Consider the following 18,121-nt stretch of genomic DNA (forward strand, 5'->3'; position numbering starts at 1 on the left):
TTTTTTTCTTTACTTTTTTATTGTTAATGTTGCCAATAAGATAAAAACTTTTGTTTTTAAGGAAGGCATACAGATACTACACAAAATAAAGTGTTTTCTTAATCATTCTGTACATTCTGTCTTTAAAGTACAAATAATAAATCGTAAGATAGAAAAATATATACATTTATTAAGGAATAACTATAAAACATGTTAAAACAAAACTTAAAAAAAAATCTATGCAGATATTAAGCATTATATAGCTCCCATTACCCGTTTTCAAATATCTAGCTACTGAAGGCAATACACAGAAATATTAATACAGCTATAATGTCCAAAGAAATGATTAAAAATACATAACAAATTAATGGGGCATGCAGCTGCAGTTAATTAAACACATTTAATATTTTTTTAAAAACTGATAAATAATATTTTTTTTTATATAAAGATCATCCCTAAAAGTCGCATTAAAGAAAAGCAGCGACATGGCGCCACCTGTCGATTAAACCCTGTCTCTGCAAGACCTGGGTGTGTGGGGATGTCTATGGGGAGGACCGTGTGTGTGACGCCATCGCGCTCAGCGGTCCAGTAAGATCAGACCGGTGTTTTTTGAATTGAAGCGGCAGGAAGGCGGAGAGTAGGCAGCGCTTACTTAGCGAGGAAAAGGTAAACAAAGAGTCACAGTAGTGAGAGAAATATTATTTATTCATACAGCAGGGGATATTTAGCTGTTTACTGTTCTGAGAACAGACTGCAAGGTTGTTAATAACAGAGTTCGCTAGTTAACGATTAGCCAGTTAGTTAATTAACGCTACTTAGCTAAAGTTAGCAAGCTAACGCTGGTTGAGTTCAACGTAGAAAACAACACCTCTGCTAGTAGTTAGCTAGCTAACGTAACGTTATGTAGCATGTATTAGCTAAGTTAGCTATGTTATGCTAACATATTAGCGTTAGGTCGTTTATGGGAGTTTAGCGTTAGGTTAACTCTTCACTTCAGCTTTTAAGTTAGAAAAGAAAATGGACGCGTTAAAAGGCGAAGAAACGTCATGTTCTCTTGACAAAAGTAACGTTAAAGAGATAAACAAAACCTATATTATATCCGCGCTAAACAAATCTACACCGAGGTCAAACGCGTCCAGCACCAGTTTCTCTGGAGCTCGGCTCACTCTCCAGAGGAGGAAAACAAACAGCAAAGGACCCGAGCTCTCCTCAGCCCTTCAAGACACCGAAAACCAGAGCGAACCGCACGGGAAACGGCTGACTCTACAGCGCAGGACCAGAGCAGGCTCTGTGGATAAGGGCACTCCGTCTGCAGACGAGAAAAAAAGAGCCTGGGTCAGCTCAGCAGTGCTGTCAGAGCCCAACAGTGCCCGCACCCCGGGCAGGTTAGCACTGCTGCGCTCTGCTTCTCTCAGAGACACGGAGTCTAAAAGAGCTCATAAAGACCTGCTACAACCCCCAAACACTCCCTGCACAACTGCAGCTACTGAGAAATCATCCACGCGTCCTGCTCAGACTGCTAAAGTAAATGCAGCTCACGACCAAGCCAAGGCAAGCTCAACTCCAACAGGAAAAACACAGTTCGAGAAGCTGAGTCTGAAGAAAGAGGTGTTTGAAAGACTGGCAACCAGAGATGTTCCAAAACCAGTGTCACTGAAGCAGCATCCTTGTGTGGACAGGTCAAAGCACTCAAGCACTGACTCTGGCAAACCCCAGGCTTCTTCTTCTAAGAAAGTACCTCTTATTAATAATCAATGCAAGAACCTTATGATGGCCGTCACTCCTCGATCAACGCAGGTGAGAAAAACCACAGCCCAGACAAGCTCCACAACACCCAGTGGAACCATGAGCTCAACCAAAGCCAGGCCTCCGTCCACAAGTGAAACACTTCTTTCCACTGAAGGGAAGCTTGTGAGTCAAGCTGCAACACATCCAGAACTGAAGATGGAGGACAGTGCAGTTACTGTTGCAGTGCGAGTCAGGCCTTTCAGTTCCAGGTAATAGAATTTACAGTATGTTGAATCATATTCATTGTATTTATTCAATTTTCATTCCCTTTTATGGGTGTCTTAATTCAAAAGGCTTAGATATAAGGACTGGACATTATGGCCGAATGTTATATAGCATGGTATATTTCTTATTTTCAGTCAAACTCTCAAGAATGCCCACAGCTAGACCTGTCATAATAACTATATATATTTTTCTATGATTAATTGTGGAAATAAATAAATAAATCATATTATTGCCATTTTATGCCACTGATATATCAGTAAAATATAATAACATAAAATGGCATTACACTTGCCTGTCACAATAAAATAATTTTGTGCACGATATATCAGCCATTACATGACTGGCTAATTTTTTTTTACAGTTATATGTGAACAAACATACAAATAAACACAATATACAAATATTATTGAGGTCATCTCATGTTTGAGACTTGTATTTTTCTTTGATAATTCGTATTAAATGTCATTCTTTATATTTAGTATCCTTGAGATCAGAATATCTAGACTAGCTAAAATACAGATGACATTCATTATTAAAACCATGTATGCAAGTAAACACAGTGGACAAAATTAAGATCATCAAAAATGAGTGTGGTCACATCCATTTTATCGTGTTATAATTTAATAATGCAATTATTGTGACAGGCTTACCCAAAATTAATGTCTGTACCTACAAATTTGAAATATCGTTAATGTATTTACAAGCATATTACTTTTATTGAAACATTTTCTATCACAATATACAGTATATAGATTTTATTTTTATACATTCATATTTAGATGTTATTAATAGCACCTTTTCAGCTGGATAAACTCATCTTCTCCTTTTTCGTTTCTTTCATTCCACCAGGGAAAAGGGTGAGAACAGCTGCCAAGTAATTTTCATGGATAATCAGGAGACGGTGGTTCAGCATCCAGATACTAAGCAGACCTACACGTTCGCATTTGACTTCTCTTTTTGCTCACTTGATGAAATGGACCCACGTTTTGCAAGTCAGCAAACTGTTTATGAGAATTTGGCAAAACCTCTTCTTGAAAGAGCTTTTGAAGGCTTTAACACTTGCCTGTTTGCTTATGGGCAGACTGGTTCTGGAAAATCATACACGTAAGTACTGTAGTTTACGGTTTTTAGAAATGTACAACATTGTTGACAATGATGGAAGCAGTTTTTTTAATTGTTCTGACATTTCTTCCAGTATGATGGGTTTTGGGGAAGAGGCTGGAATCATACCGAGGTTCTGTGAGGAACTTTTCTTAAGGTTGTCAAGAGCCGACAGTAAGGAGGTGAGCTGTCCAAAGTACAATGTCCCAGTCCTAGGTTGAAGGCAGTATCTCATCTAAAACTGTACATTAACTATTTATGACATCATTGTGTTTAGACCTGTGTGTATATTTTTTACAGGACACTTGTCATCTAGAGATGAGCTACTTTGAGGTGTACAATGAGAAGATTCATGATTTGCTTGTAGCCAAGGATGAACAAAACCAAAAGAAGATGCCTGTGAGTAGAACAAGAATATAATGTTGAATTTCTGTGGCTTAGTGTCATCCATCATAGCCAGCAGAACATGCCTTTTTTCGTCTCAAATGCCAATTTGACATTTTTGAAGTGGATACACCTGTGTATGTGGTGATTTTTTAAATAGAAATTTCCATTTATCCAGTAAAAAAAAAAGACGTATCCACACACAGACAAAAATGTTTGCATGGGCATGCTAGCCCTAGTATTTCATTAAAATGCATAGAATATCTACAACAAACTCTTGTTATCTAAATTAATTTTATGTTAAAATTGTTAAATTGATTGTTATTGTAGCACTTTATATATATTCTGATGTGTTTATGACCAAAAGGTCAGAGAGCCCCTAAAGATATAATATTATGTAAACTATCATAATGGGAATATTGGACCATGTATTAGCGTCTGTGTGTTTGCTTTTATGTCAAACCTTAAGTTAAACCTTTTGTATTTTATAGATCTTTTTATTTTCTCAGCATTTAGACTATTACAGTGTAATTCACAGATGCTCTTTTGTGCCTCTTTTTTCAGTTAAGAGTCAGAGAACACCCAGTTGAAGGGCCTTATGTTGAGGATCTGTCAACGTAAGCATTTTAATAATTTATGTGTTCACGCTTTTACAGTATGTCTATTACTTTATTGGTAATTTAATTTTGTTGTTTGTGTGAATAGGAATGTGGTTAGCTCCTATGGTGATATTCAGGTGCGCCAGCAACATTAATCATTCATATTATGTTATTATATGAAACTCATAAAAAAAAAAATCTTTAAAATAATTTTTAAACTCTTCTTTAGACATGGCTTGAGCTTGGAAATAAACAGCGAGCTACTGCTGCCACTGGCATGAATGACAAAAGCTCCAGATCTCACTCGGTCTTCACTCTGGTCATGACTCAGACTAAGGTTAGACCTGGCTCTTTAAAGCTCTTTATGTATGCATTGCTTATTAAATATATTGCACATTTTAATCATTGAAATGTATTCAGTTAGTTAACTTGTTAGTGTGTTACAGAATTTATGTTCATTTCAAATTTGTGCAGCACCAATTTTCTTACTTTATTACCATTTAAAAAAAAAAATTAACTGTTAACCTGAGGTCTATCTATGTGTCTGCAGACAGAATTAGTGGAAGGAGAAGAACACGTCCACAGGATCATCAGCAGGATCAACCTGGTGGATTTGGCAGGCAGCGAGCGCTGTGCCACAGCTCAAACAAGCGGAGACAGATTAAGGGTACTTTTGTTGTCAGCTTTTTTTAATAATTTACTTAAAAGTTAAACCTAAAATCAATTAATCCCTGCTTGGTTTATTTCTGAAAGTCATCTAATCTGCTTTGGGAGTGTAATAAGTGCAACACTGGTTGCAAGGAGGAGGACATGCAGAAGCAGAGCTTAACTGAGAGCATGGCTTGAGAGAGTTTTGTTTAAAAATGTAAAATGTTTTGTCTCGCTTTCTTGTGTGTTAAATTGTACAAGTGTACTAACAGGTGCATTATTTATAGGAGGGAGCCAGCATCAACAAGTCTTTGCTCACTTTGGGGAAGGTGATTTCTGCACTGTCTGAACAAGCTCAGAGCAGAAAGAAAGTCTTCATCCCATACAGGGAGTCTGTTTTGACATGGTAAGAAATAAACATATTAAGTCCCAGTAAACATTAAAACATTTCAAGCATTTTTAATACCCATAAATGTCCCATGTTACCTTGTTGATGACAAAAAAGTTTATTAATCTGTCACAAATAAAAAACATCAGTTTTGCTGCTTAATACAAAAGAAAAATTCACACCATTCTCAGCCCAATGTAATTTATTTAGTTATACTTTAATATTAGATATACTGAGTACATTATAAATATGATTCCACATTGCAATAAACAAAGCAGAAAAACAGTGTATGTCGGTGTATATCATGCGGCCCTAACCCCAGACCACTGCCCAAAAGCCATAATTACAGAACCAACTCTGGGGGGAAAAAATGGGACCATTTACAAATGAAGTTTCTTTGATTTTACCAAATTAAAAACCTCTGGAATATAATCAAGAGGAAGATGGATGAACACAAGCCATCAAACCAAGCTGAACTGCTTGATAAAGTTTGATAAAAGCAGTGTGTAAGACTGGTGGAGAAGAACATGCCAAAATGCATGAAAATAGATTAAAAACAGGATTGTTCCATCAAATATTGATTTTTGAACTCTTAAAACTTAATGAATATAAACTCTGCATCTTTTTTGTTATTTCAGCCATTTTTCATTTTTTGCATATAATGCTCTAAATGACAATATTTTTGGGGGGAGAAATGTTGTCCATAGTTTATAGAATAAAATAACAATGTTAATTTTACTCAAACATTTACCGGTAATTAGCAAAATCAGAGAATCAGAAACTGATGTGGTCTCTTAATTTTTTCTAGTGCTATATATCCAGAGATGTATTTAATTGTAATTTTTCTGTGATTTTATGTATGTAGTCGTTTTGGTCCAGACTTGGTGTGGAATGTCAGTTGCTCTGTTCTATATTCAGGTTACTAAAGGAAAGCTTGGGTGGTAACTCCAAGACAGCTATGATTGCGACTCTCAGTCCAGCTGCCAGCAACGTGGATGAAACCTTCAGCACCCTGCGCTATGCTCAGCAGGCCCGCTTAATCATCAACGTGGCCAAAGTCAATGAAGATACCAACGCTAAGCTGATCCGAGGTCAGTATCTCCATCCCTTTACTACTCTCTCTACCTTCACATGAATCATCTGCTTTTCTTACCTCTGTCTAATTAGAACAAGCCTTTCACTCAGCTTACTTTACATTTGATGACCAATAGGTGGAACTGTTGCGTAAGAATCGTAGGGAAAAACACAGAACTTCACTGAACTCTCTCATCATCTCAGTTGTGAGCTGTAAATGAACAGACACTGAATCTGATTGTGTGTGTTGTTCTATCTTTCTAACCAGAGCTGAAAGCAGAGGTAGAGAAATTGAGAGCAGCCCAGATGAGCTCTCAGGGGATCCACCCGGAGAAGATGAGGCAGTTCCAGCAGGAAATCACTGCTCTGAAATCTCAGCTCTCTCGGCAGGAGAGAGAGATGGCTGAGGTGCACAGGTAAACACTGAGAATTCACATGACAGCATGGAGGATTTCTCTGTAAACTAGATAACAGCTTTGACTCTTAAGTAGTGGACATCTGCTGACTCTGAGAGGTTCAGACTTTCAGAATTTTAAAAATATTTCTTCAGTAGTTATATCAAATTCAAATATCACATTTGCATAAATCATCACGTCAGAGATTTCTGTCCTCTTTATTTTTTTTTGTTTAGATCTTGGAAGGAAAAACTGGAGCAAGCTGAGTGGAGAAAACGTGAAGAAACCAAAGAGTTGCAGGTTGGTATCTTTTTCTTCTGTTGATATTCTTGCCATTGGGCCTCATTCTGTAAACCTTTCTAAAAACTTTTCACCAGATTCATGGATGCTGTGTGAACACCATATGTATTAGTTGAGCATAAGTATGTTAATAAGTATCTAAGAATGAAGGCTGAGGCTTGTGCTTTGTGTCCAGGCAGCAGGCACAGGGATGCACAGAATATTTGGCAACCAAATACATTACTGGTCAAACATTTTAAAACACCCCTGTCTTTTTGTTGTCTGTACTGTGTGCTGTATGGTCTTTAGCATCTTAAGACTTTGTTACAGTTCTTCATTTGTCAGATCCTAATTCTTCTTTTCACTGCTGAAACTGAGCAATTTTTTGTATATTGGGTTTTGTATATTTTTATAATTTCTGGTTATTGACTGGTCCTGACAAAAAAAAAGAAAAAATGGGGGTGTTCAGCCAAAAAATAGACAAACAATGTCTGATTTATTTAAAATCATATTGCATTATTTCCTGTAACATTAGGAGTATTGTGAGCTGCTGTGACTGGCTTTAATGTAAATTTGTTTTATGTTATTTCTTGTGTATTATTTTTATGATTATTATATGTATTATTGTTTTTTGTTTTTTTTTTGGCTGTTAAAAAGCAGGTGTACATTTTGTTCGAACACGAATCGAGACTGCCAACACTTTAATATTTCTGGCACAAAAAAAACAACTGTGGAACAACGCAAATTCTTTCTGCTTGCATTTCATGAAGTCCATTGAGTCTGTACTTTTAGGAGTCCTTTGAGTCTCATCTCTCTCACTCACTCTCTCTTTTTTGCTCACTTACTCTCTCTCTGTCTCTCTCTGCCCCCCATCCCCACCCCCTCTTTCTCCCTCTGCACTCAGCGTGTGGGCATAACATTTAAAGTGGATAACCGGCTCCCCAACCTTGTGAACCTGAATGAGGATCCTCAGCTGTCAGAGATGCTCTTGTACATGATTAAGGAGGGACAGACCAAGGTCGGCAAGCTGAAGTCTGAGTCGGCCCATGACATCCAGCTGTCTGGGGCTCTTATTGCTGATGAGCACTGGTGAGATGCCTATAAATACCACACACACTGAATAATACCGTGTCTTGGTACCGGAAGCTTTGAAATCCTCATGGATGTCTGCCTGCTAAAATGTTTCACTTCAGAATTCAGCATATTGGTGAAATGGTTTGTTGTGATGGGGCAAAGTGCTTATAGTCTGTAAGACTGTCTGTGAGTTTTGCAGGTCAGCTAAGCGTTTAGCAAAAAGTATAATACAACTCTTATCAATACAAGAGAATAAGTTTAGACCTTTTTAAGATATGTAAGATTAATCTGAATGACTTTGATGTGTCTGGTGCCGTTTAGGGCTGGGTTATATATCGTCTATATCAATATGTTTAAAACTAATTTATAAGGGATAAAAATATCATGGATGACAATCAACTAGAGATATGTTCGAAATAAATATGTGACTGTAATAAATTATAGCATCTTTAAGTATACCAAAGATTTCATCAAACTGCTCGTTTGATTACAGAAAGTGTAATTAATGTAGTCCTATTTAGTTTGATGAGATGCAGCACATTGCAAATAAAACAATGTTATTTAATTTGTGTTTTTTAAGCACATTGTGTATATTATTGTGTATTGTGACAATTTCTTTAAAAAAACAATATACAGTATTTTTATCATATTTCCAGGCCTGGTACTAAACACACAACATACTTGTACAAATTGTGGTGTAGAAACATTGTAGATCTTAATTGTTATCCAGTACAGTTTACTGATTTAGTAAAATACTTTTTTAGATACACAGTTTGCTGTTTACTAATAAAATATACCATATATATTATTTGTGATGTTACAAATAAATATTGCTACTTACCGATGCATTAAGGTGGTATTGAAAATTAAAGCATAGACATAATTTACTTGTTCACCAAAGGCTTATGGCATAAAGTTTTTTATTTGCTGCTAGTGTTAAAAAAAAAAAATTGCATTAACAGTTTGTTTGTTATTTTTTTTTTCCCCCACTCAGTGTCATCTCCAATATAAATGGCACAGTTAGTATCACACCCATGAAGAATGCCAAGACCTTTGTGAATGGAATCCTTGTGTCTGAAGCAACTGTTCTCCACCATGTAAGAAAGACAATAAAGCTGTTTTTAACATGCTATTTTATGCTTATTTTTACGTAGGTAGTTACTTATTGTATCCATAAATATGTGAGTTAATTACTGGAAGTAACATGCTCGTCCTTACCTGGTGTGCTTGTTGTTTTTAGGGTGACCGGGTGATCCTTGGGGGAGATCACTACTTCCGCTTCAACCACCCAGCTGAGGTCCAGAGTGGAAAGCGTGCTTCTTGTTGGAGTAGTGGAGATGTCCAGAAGGACTTTGAGTTTGCCAAAAATGAATTGCTTTCAGCACAGAGAGCCCAGTGAGTTCAAAATGTGCATTTTTTTACACTTTTATTTTAATAATAAATTGCAGAAACCTTGAAATGATTAGTAGAGATGGACCAATTAGTGTTTTTTGGACTGATAGCGATCAACGATCATCTTTCAGTAAAATCTGTCTGTTGCATTTTCTTAATGATTCCACAGCATGAACATTGACACTTGCTCTGAATTATTCTGTGATATTAAGTGTTATGAGCAGATTAATCAATTTATAAGCCTGGTCAATAAATAAGCAGATGGTTTAAAAAAAAACAACATTATTATTGCATTTATGTTTAAAAGGCTTGTATATCACCAATAATAAATGATGTGTATGTGCTTTGCCTCCTCCACATAGACTGGAAGCAGAGATTGAAGATGCCAGACTAAAAGCCAAAGAGGAGATGATGCAGGGGATCCAGGTGGCCAAAGAAATGGCCCAGAAAGAGTTGTTTGACCAAAAGCTTCAGTATGAGAACCGGATCAAATCTCTAGAGAGAGAACTTGTATGTTGGGGTCACTACATATCAACTCAACAACAATAAGTGTAATGAGCTGTGTAACTGTAAATGTGTCTTTGGTGCTTCTTTTTTAACATATTAATAATGAATACTGCTTATCAGGAACAGGAGGGCGAAAGAAAAAGAGCACAGGAACTGGAGAGGAAGCAAGTGGCCAGCAAGATGGAGGAGCTGCAGACTGCCAAGATTCTGCTGGAGCAAGAAATGAACATGCACAAGAAACGGTTACAAATGGAGACTCAGGCAACCAGACAGGTATTGTACTTCATGCCGATCTTATTTTCTTCTTTTTTTGGAATTGCAGGCTGTAGAATATAAATTGAGTCATATTGTATGTCTTTAGGCCATGGCTGATAATGATATTCGACATGCAAAAATCCTTGAGGCTCTTGAATCAGAGAAAAGGAAAATTGCAGGGGATCTAGCTGAGATTCAGAGAAAGCGTGCACTAAAGTCAAACCACACTTCTAGAACAGGTAACTTAGGTATCTGCCTTTTTTTTTACTTTATTTTTCTCTGACTTTATTTTTTTTAGTTATGTTGATTTTTGCTAATAATATTGTTGATTGTTTTCTCACCGCTGTCTAATTAGAACAAGCCTTTCACTCAGCTTACTTTACATTTGATGACCAATAGGTGGAACTGTTGCGTAAGAATCGTAGGAAAAAACACAGAACCTCACTGTTATTAATGTTTACCAAATGAATATTTAGCACCGTCATTCAGGGCTTCTGTTTTATTTTTAATTGTTTTCAATAACCATAAGTACCCTCCGGTTAAGCTTTGTTTTTGCTCCTGTGTACCATATACAGTTCCTCCTCAGTGGGATGCCATGAAGCTGTCACTGATGATTGAAGAAGCTAACAAAATAAGTGGGAAATTTAGGAAACACACAGTTTTCAGCAGGTTTGCTTAATCAATTTTTATTCCCTTTATGTCTAAGTTGCATGTTGAGTCATTTAAAAACCTCTATATTTTTAAAAACTAAAATAAGCATTAATATTTTTCTTTATAGAAATGACGTGACTGAGACAGAGAGTGGGAATGGAGGAAATGCTGAGATGCAGATACAAGTACAAAATACCAAGCTGGGCATCTCTACCTTCTGGAGCCTGGAAAAGTTCCAGAGCAGCCTGGTTGCCATGAGGGAGCTTGAAGAGGTAGTGGATAGAAAGATATTTTTGGCTGCAATTACAAACCCAGATTTGAAAAAAAGACATTGCTATTCATAAGCTGTATTTGTCCCAACTTTTTTGGAATGTGTTTCAAGAGGAATGAATGTATATTAACGAGAACATTGAAGACAGACAAAACATGAAATATTTTCAGGTTCATACTGCCTGCAATGAAATAAGGTTAATGTGAGAAACACTCCCCATATTTTTTCATTCTAACTTCTTGGAGTTGCAATTTCTTATCAGTTGTGAGAAAAACCACAAGTGAGCTAAAATTAATGGTTGGTGTAGCTATTGTACATATGGTTATGTTAAAGCTCTGGTAAAAAATAAAAGATCACTTAAAAATGATGAGGTTTTTGATTTTACCAAATTAAAACATTTGGAATGTATTCAAGAGTAGGATGGATGCTCAACCCATCAAACCAAGCTGAAGTAGTCTCATTTTTTTCCAGAGCTGTAGGTGCATAGTGGACCATGGATCAAGAGTTTAAAACTGCAATTTTTGCAAATCATCTGAATGTGAATCATCCTTGGATCTACTGCAAAATTGCTTGTTACCCCTTTTACAACCTACTCCTCTTGCCGCTACAGAGCAAGATTAATTCATAGTCATTAACCTTTTATTTTTTTTAATTCAAATCAAATTTGATTTTATTGCTTGAAGGGAAACCGCACCTCCCAAGATGATGACGTGTTTTACGACCCAAACGACCAGTGGGAGCCAGATATATCTTCATCCTCCTCTACTTCTTCTTCTTCTTTTTCTCGCAGAAGGTACTTTTTATTCTTCCTCTTAGTTACTTATCTGTTAATTTAATTTATTATCTGTGAAGCCAAGGTTTTTACACTGAGAGATAGAAATGGAAATTGTCTTCGGTCACTGTAGTTATTTTAGACCATATTAACTTAGAGTATGTGGAAAGTTGTGGGTTGTGTGACACACATTCTTTTTCTTTTTTTTCATTTCTCAGTGCCCTTTTTCCCTCCTGTAATTTTCCATTTTTTCTGCTTTGGCCAATTTATTCCCTTAATGGCAATTTTCCCATAGAGATGAGGCCAAATGTAACATGGCAGACTGTCAGACCTCACCCCAGCGTGTCAAGCCCAGTTCTTTGGAGCATGGCCCACATTTGCAGCTAATTTGTGTTCATCCTGCCTCACTTCCTTTCTATTCTGTGAGCTGTTTATTCATTCATAGTCAGATTAAATGAAAGTTTAAATTAAAGAATAAAATGGATAGGAACACAAAATGAATAAAACTGTGACATAAGAACATTTTAAGACATTTCTCTTTGGTGTTTCTGCAAAACAAAGGAATCTTAAATACTGATACAAAGAAATGTCTGCCTTGTGTACAGTATTTGCTTTTGCAAATCTGAATTCAATGTGACTGTAAGCCATCTTAAAGAGGAGTAGTACAAAATTCCTTTGGTGTGGCTTTAGAAAGAACTAAGGGACGATCTAAGGAAATATCTGTCATGTTTGTGCTCTTATTACTAACTGAGATTTTTTCTTACATTCTCTTTAGAAGCAGGAGCCTGTTGAAGAGCAGGCGTATCTCTGGCAGACTGTACGAGATCAGAGTTCACCCCATTCAGAGTTTAAACTGTACTTCATCACAATCTGCCGGTAATTAAATATTGTATTTAGCATTGTAAAGTTTAAACATTATATTAAATTCTACTTTTGCACTAGGTGCTTCAGATCCAATGAACCAGAATGGGGCCAATTTGGAAATTTTTATTTGATTGAGTATTAGCCTTTAAAACCTGTTGTAGCCAACTGCCTTCTGGCATCCTCTAGGTGCCACTATAACAGGCATTATTCTCAGTATTTGTACTTTAAAGCTGTTGTTATCAGTTCATAGAATTTTTACAGACATTGTGCTACCCTTCTGTTCCCTTTGTCTATTTTTTTTTAAAGTTACTCTAGACAGTGTTCATTTATGAGTTGTTTTTGACAAGGCTGCAGTTGACTTTAAATTGTAACACTTCATTCCACCATAAATAGTTCACATATGTAAGCAGAAAATTACTGCTGCAAACTACTACTGCTGCACTAATTAAAGTAAAATGAAAAGTTTAAATAAGAGGAAATTGCTTAGGCAGAATAAATGTTCAGTGTTGTTAGCTAAAAAAAATAACCATTTAAATTACTCTTTTTTTTTTTTTTTTTTTAATCATTGTCTATTTTTTTAATCGGGACATCTTTAGTTATGAGACAGAATACTTACAGCTCTAAATAAAGCATAACCTGATTTTTGTGTTTTATTACTCTTTTTTTAGAGCTAATGGGTATGAGTAAGCCCCATTCTCATCATAGCAGCAGCTTAGATTCTACCTTGCCTGGCATCTGCAAAGATCTCATTGCTGCCATGGTTTCCCACTTACGTGCCAGCCCGTCAGCGGAGGAGAACAAGAGCCTGGCAGACAAACTCACCCTGGACCTTCTCTCCATTCATAACGCTGCAAACTCCATTGCAAGCTTGTATGAGCAGCTCGATGATAACAGCCAGGACAACTGTAAGCCTTTCAGTGTTTAAACAGCCATACATCACCAGAGTCATTCATCAGTGTCTGTACATAAGCACAGTGAGGAACTAGGCTATGTCATATATTACACTGTCATTCCAAGCCCACGCTGAAGTTCTCATTGTGATTGTGTGTGTGTGTGTGAACAGTGTTTGCATGCAGCACTGATGCGCAAACTCATCTTGTGAGAGCCACCTCCGCTATTGAGAGAGCTGTGTTCATTACCATGCACTGGATCGCCAACATCCAGCCCAGTACTCAGTCAGTCTCCCGAACTGCGGAAGAACTCAAGACAGAAGTGAAGAATATGGGCAGCTATTTTCAGTTGCTTATTCAGGTACATGTTATAGGAAGTGAAATACATTGACACATACCAGGACCTTTATTATAAATTATGTTTATTTTATTTATATTAAGATATTACTGTACTACCTTTACAATTTGAAAAGTTCAGACATTCAGTTACAAACCTTTGAGAAATAATGAAAAAAGTGACACATTTGGGGTGATAAGATAAGCTAAATTCCAATATTGATGTGAATATTTAATTAAACCAGTTTATGTGTGTGATTTAACACTGCTTATCAACTGATGTGAATGACAGTTTGCAGTTTGCTATGTGCCCATTAGTTAATGTATTACCTAATGTAAATATAAATAAAGCCACTTGATCAGAAGACTTTGTGACCATGGTAATAAATTTCTGATACCTGATTAATAACTGATTTATATCAACCTAATAACATGTATTGGTTAGTCCCTGGGGCATTTTTATGTTAGATAAATATAGATTAATATTTTAATAATACAAAATATTTTTTTATCTTGATATAAACCTAGGAAAATGTTCCCTTTTGTCAACTCTCTTTTTAGGGCTGTGATTCAGAAATTTCCTCTATGGTGACAGAGGCTCAGAGGAAGTCTGCCAGGTGTTTGGATGCTGCCCTGATTGCCATAGGTTTATTGGCGACAGTGACTGGGACTCATCTTCATTTGTCTGATCTTGGCTCTGACTCCATAGGCAGAGTAAGTATAAATATGTGGTACTGTGGATAAAGGATGTGGATATATAGACATAGGCTTATCATGATAATTATGTTATTGATATATTGTACCTTTTATGTGGACATGACCTCAATCATTTTTGTTGACCTTGATATTTTCTATGTTTTTCTTAGCAAGGAGATTCTAATCAAGTTCAATAACAGCGTTTTTATTTGCATGTTTTATTTATTTAGGATATTAAACAATAAATGCATAAATAACATTTATTTATTGTTTTATATAATGTGGTAATTATGTCACTAATTACTATTCTATAATTACTTTGTATTATTTAAAGGATTTAATTGCATTATTATGCTGTTATATTATCATAAAATCAGTGGCATTAATATGGTATTAAAATAACAATAATATATTTTTTCACAATTATTTTGGGGTCAATATATTAGCAAAGTCCTGTATAGATGTTTAAGAATTAATCATGCCTTATTTTAATGTAATATTCTGACTTTTGTTTTTTCCAAACCCTGTTTTCTCTGCAGAGGCCTGCTGTTGTGTGTGTGCGAGAGGGAATGTGTCGAGGTGTGAGAGCTCTTTTGGAGGAGGGTCTTTCTGTTAGCAGAGAAATGCTCAAACATGCTCAACTAGCTCAACCCAGAGCTCAGGTAATTTGACAACTTCTTATTCAGTCACTAAATAAAGGGATCATGTATTGTTTAACTTTCTTTATAATCCTATGAAGAATATGCTTTTAAAATATATATGAATATATTGAACTGATTTGTCTTCCAGATTTTGCAGAGCCTTAAAATGAAAATGTTAGATGTGGCAAAGGCCTTGCAAAGCTACATCCACTGCAACATGTCGGTATGTATATGATATAGCAGCTGGTCCTGACACTAAAAGAATCAGATTCAGAAAGCTTTCAAATGAATGCATGCTCTCTCAAAGTCTTTGAATTGGCCTTTTACAATGCTAATGAAACGAGGTGCCCAGGCAGATTATCACAGCCGTCTTGGTTTGTATTGTTGTTCAGATAATGAATGTATTGAGGAAAACGCCATCTGTCACCACTACATCATTGTTATCTTCTGTGCACAAGCTACAGCCTCCATTGTGAGGATTTAAGATGGCGCTCTTATCAAAACCTTTTTTTATTCCAGCACTGTAATGGTGGAACACAGATATCAGACGTTGTATTAGACATTTGTTGACCTTCTGTCAAATTGTATTGATTAATTTGACATTAAATCTATTTTTATATTTATTTTATATATTTTTACTATTATATATGTATATAATATCTGTAATATGTGCAGATTATTTTACTGCTTTCTTTCTGCTGAATAGTTTTGCCAGTTAGCCTAGGGTGCATTATTTGTGAGAAATTAAGCGTCTTTAATTTAGCATTCATTTGTTTAGGCATAGTCTGTTGGCAGCACAGAATTCACAGAATCTGTCATCTTACCCAAATACAGCACAATTGGGAAATATAATGTTTCTTGAGTTCTTGAGGAATGGAAAAAAAAATGTTTATGGGTGTTTTTGTTGTACTGAAACTTGTTGTTAGATGCATTTTCTAGAGATCGATGCTTTTACATTGCCATAATGTGGCTCCTATGCATCTCATACCACATCCTGAAGTGGTTTGAGTGATAGGATTTGTATTTTTGTTAAATGCGTCTTTGGTTTTACACCCATTTTATGTGACTTTTCAGTTTAGTCTACAAATTACAATGCCAGTGGCAATTGTCAGAGTCTAAGCTTGATGATTTCATATTAGCTTTTGGTTTTGTGTATTGAATTGAGACACCATCATATTGCACCAGTAATATGTGGAATAAGTGGAATTGTACTGTACAAACATTCCATATCAAGTCTGTAGGTTGCAAATGTAACGCTGCCATTGTGTTTCTGGGTGTTGTAGGAAAAGCCAGATTGTCTGGACAACGGTTCCGAAGATGATACCTTACATCTTGAAAGTATAAAAAACACAGCCAACAAGCTCTTTCAACTCAACCAGGCTGTCCAGCAGCTGCACTCCACCTTGTCTCGCACTCTGAGAGGTATATGTTTATATATAACTGCTTGAACAATTAGCATTTTTTACCATATTTTATCATGTCTTATTTAAAATGTATCATATTTGTATTTCACCTGCAGGAAGAGGCAGTGATGCTCACCTCAGTTCCTTAAAAGAAGCAGTCCAGTCTTTGACAAAGACAATTGACGACATTGTACACGGACTGCCACGACAGACTGATGTCAACCTTTCTGTCAGTCTTCAACTACCATTCTCAAAGAGTGTTATGGCTGCACGGGATGATGTGCACTTGGCACTGTGCTCTCTAGCTGCTGTGTTTGATGAAAGCATGGAAGAAAATATGGAGATGTCTAACTCTAACAACATTTTTTCAGAGAATCAAAAGTCTGGTTATGGCACCAGAAACGAAGCTATCCCTAAAGTACTGTACTCCCTTTCATCTGGTGTCAGTTCTTGCTCTACAGATATTCGCTGGGTTTGATTTATACGTTTTAAGTCAAATGTAGGAATACTAAAATCTTTTTTTAAAAGCACATTTTTTTTGCACTAGCTTATACACCTCTATTTACATCCAGTGGATTTTCAAATTTATGTTCCGTTATATTTTTATATAAGGTACTGCAAGATTGAATGCACGCATATTGTAACCATGTGTGGGATAAATACTGTTTTTACACTGGTTTTAACATTAAATTTCACAGAATGTATAAACATAAGGGTGTTTACCCTTTTGAATATTGCCAAGAATAGTAAGGAATGAGTAAACATTGGTAAAAGTAATATAGTATCTTTGTTTTTGCTGTATATTAAGTATTTTCATAATTATGTGCGCTGATTTTTGATCTAATTATTGTTTTGCAATTTTGCACAAACTTTCTCTACACTTTTTTTTCTACATGCACTTCCAAAACAATAATCCATTTACTTTATGGGCATTAATTAATGCCATTTGCATTGAAATCATGTAATAATTCAAGTAAACAATATCAGTATTTTTTTTTCACAATAAAAATAAATAATGACATGACTAATAATGACTAGGCTGGTTTGTATTTTAATAAATTGCATTGTGAGGTACATTATGGACTAATCTCACAAATTAATGCACAAGCTTTAACTGCTTGTGGTACTTGTGGCATGTCCCACAAAAGCTATAGAATGCTGCACTGCAATACAGTATGTGTGTAGTATGGCTTCCTGCGTTAAATGGGGACGTGATTTCCTTTGATTAGTTGTATGATGGTATGAACAATTCTATCCAGAAAATGACTAGCCACTAATGTCATTATAATCCACTGCACTGTTGACTGTGTGTGGTAATGCCTTCATTCATATATTTGCGGTAAACACATGACCTTGAGGATCAATAAATGCAAATAACACCACAAGTAAGGAAATGGAATGTCCTATCTTCTGACACCTACTATCAGACTTTGCTCAAACTCACCTCACTCAACCATGCCCTGTGTTCAACCTTACAAGATAAACCTCAAAACATGTACAAGTATGTGC

General features: G+C 36.0%; 1 protein-coding gene across 2 annotated transcripts; it reads left to right on the forward strand.

The window, feature by feature from the left end:
• Positions 1-573: 573 nt before the first annotated feature.
• Positions 574-17,389, forward strand: kif14 (kinesin family member 14). Of its 2 annotated transcripts, none has more exons than XM_015601269.3 (29): positions 574-1,976; positions 2,842-3,096; positions 3,188-3,275; positions 3,394-3,492; positions 4,042-4,094; positions 4,183-4,213; positions 4,306-4,413; positions 4,627-4,743; positions 5,012-5,130; positions 6,031-6,203; positions 6,455-6,602; positions 6,818-6,881; positions 7,765-7,949; positions 8,929-9,031; positions 9,175-9,329; positions 9,689-9,836; positions 9,954-10,106; positions 10,195-10,336; positions 10,664-10,757; positions 10,867-11,011; positions 11,694-11,803; positions 12,558-12,658; positions 13,315-13,551; positions 13,710-13,897; positions 14,434-14,586; positions 15,108-15,230; positions 15,358-15,432; positions 16,493-16,631; positions 16,729-17,389. In XM_015601269.3, exons 1-29 carry the CDS (start codon positions 997-999, stop codon positions 17,088-17,090), a joined length of 4,848 nt encoding a protein of 1,615 aa, XP_015456755.3. In that variant the 5' UTR covers positions 574-996; the 3' UTR covers positions 17,091-17,389. The 2 variants fall into 2 exon arrangements, with proteins under 2 accessions (XP_015456755.3, XP_007233279.3); XM_007233217.4 differs by having other exon boundaries at positions 10,195-10,327.
• The last annotated feature ends 732 nt before the right edge of the window (positions 17,390-18,121 follow it).

The sequence above is a fragment of the Astyanax mexicanus genome, chromosome 16 (genome assembly GCF_023375975.1).
Source record: "Astyanax mexicanus isolate ESR-SI-001 chromosome 16, AstMex3_surface, whole genome shotgun sequence".
NCBI classification, from domain to species: Eukaryota; Metazoa; Chordata; class Actinopteri; order Characiformes; family Acestrorhamphidae; genus Astyanax; species Astyanax mexicanus.

Excerpts from the sequence above, each read along its gene's own strand:
- kif14 (XM_015601269.3), top strand. The coding sequence starts at position 997 with ATGGACGCGTTAAAAGGCGAAGAAACGTCATGTTCTCTTGACAAAAGT. Across the intron at positions 4,214-4,305 it reads GCTCCTATGGTGATATTCAG|ACATGGCTTGAGCTTGGAAA; the intron begins GTGCGCCAGCAA and ends ACTCTTCTTTAG. Across the intron at positions 10,107-10,194 it reads AGACTCAGGCAACCAGACAG|GCCATGGCTGATAATGATAT; the intron begins GTATTGTACTTC and ends GTATGTCTTTAG.